The sequence below is a fragment of the Haemaphysalis longicornis genome, unplaced genomic scaffold, assembly GCF_048455015.1.
Source record: "Haemaphysalis longicornis isolate Haplotype H1 unplaced genomic scaffold, Haemaphysalis longicornis Haplotype H1 scaffold_7, whole genome shotgun sequence".
NCBI lineage: Eukaryota > Metazoa > Arthropoda > Arachnida > Ixodida > Ixodidae > Haemaphysalis > Haemaphysalis longicornis.
The window spans coordinates 17645505-17646083 of record NW_027526422.1 but is presented as its reverse complement, the minus strand read 5'-3'; the positions used below and the strand labels follow the sequence as shown (position 1 = coordinate 17646083).

The window sequence follows — 579 nt, the reverse complement described above, 5'->3', positions numbered from 1 at the left end:
GGGCATCTGCAATCAGGGTGATTCGCTATTTTCACGCGAGTCGACGCTGCCGTGTTATTCGATGGCCCAATTTTAATTTCGGTGATGGGCAGGCGACATCGGTACATGCGTGCTTCTACCGTTTATTGTTGTCGCTCGAGCCGTTACCCTTTCTCCGCTTCTCTCCTCTTATCCCTCGTTACCAAGGCGTCGGAGGAGCCGCTAAAGCACTGAGCCATTTACGCCAGAGGCGTTCGCCGCTTAAGTTCGAAAAGCGCGTGGTTCGCCTTGAGGAGAAAATGGTTCCGGCTAATGAGTAAGTCATTCCGCTGTTTTGTGAAGGTTTTGAAGGTTTTATCGTCTTGAAGGTTTTATCGAAAATATAGTTTATGCACCGGAGTTGATTTGATTGATTTGATTGTTTGTGGGGGTTTAACGCGCCGACGCTGCACAGGCGATGAAGCTCGCCGTAGAGGAGGCTCCGGATTAATTTTGACCACCTGGAGATCTTTAACGTGCGCCAAAATCTGGAATGCACGGTTATTTTGCTTTCGCCTCCACCAGAAAAGCGGCCTCCGCGGCAGGAAACTACGCTCAGCA

The 579-nt window shown here is 50.3% G+C and overlaps 1 protein-coding gene across 1 annotated transcript in view; it reads left to right on the top strand.

Moving 5' to 3' along the window:
* The first annotated feature begins 233 nt into the window (after positions 1–233).
* The window catches only part of LOC144147175 (bile acid-sensitive ion channel-like), an 80850-nt gene continuing 80504 nt past the window's right edge, over positions 234–579 (top strand). The window contains exon 1 of the mRNA XM_077679246.1: positions 234–295. Coding sequence (XP_077535372.1) covers positions 279–295 — 17 coding nt within the window. The 5' untranslated portion in view covers positions 234–278. The remainder of the gene's footprint in view (positions 296–579) is intronic.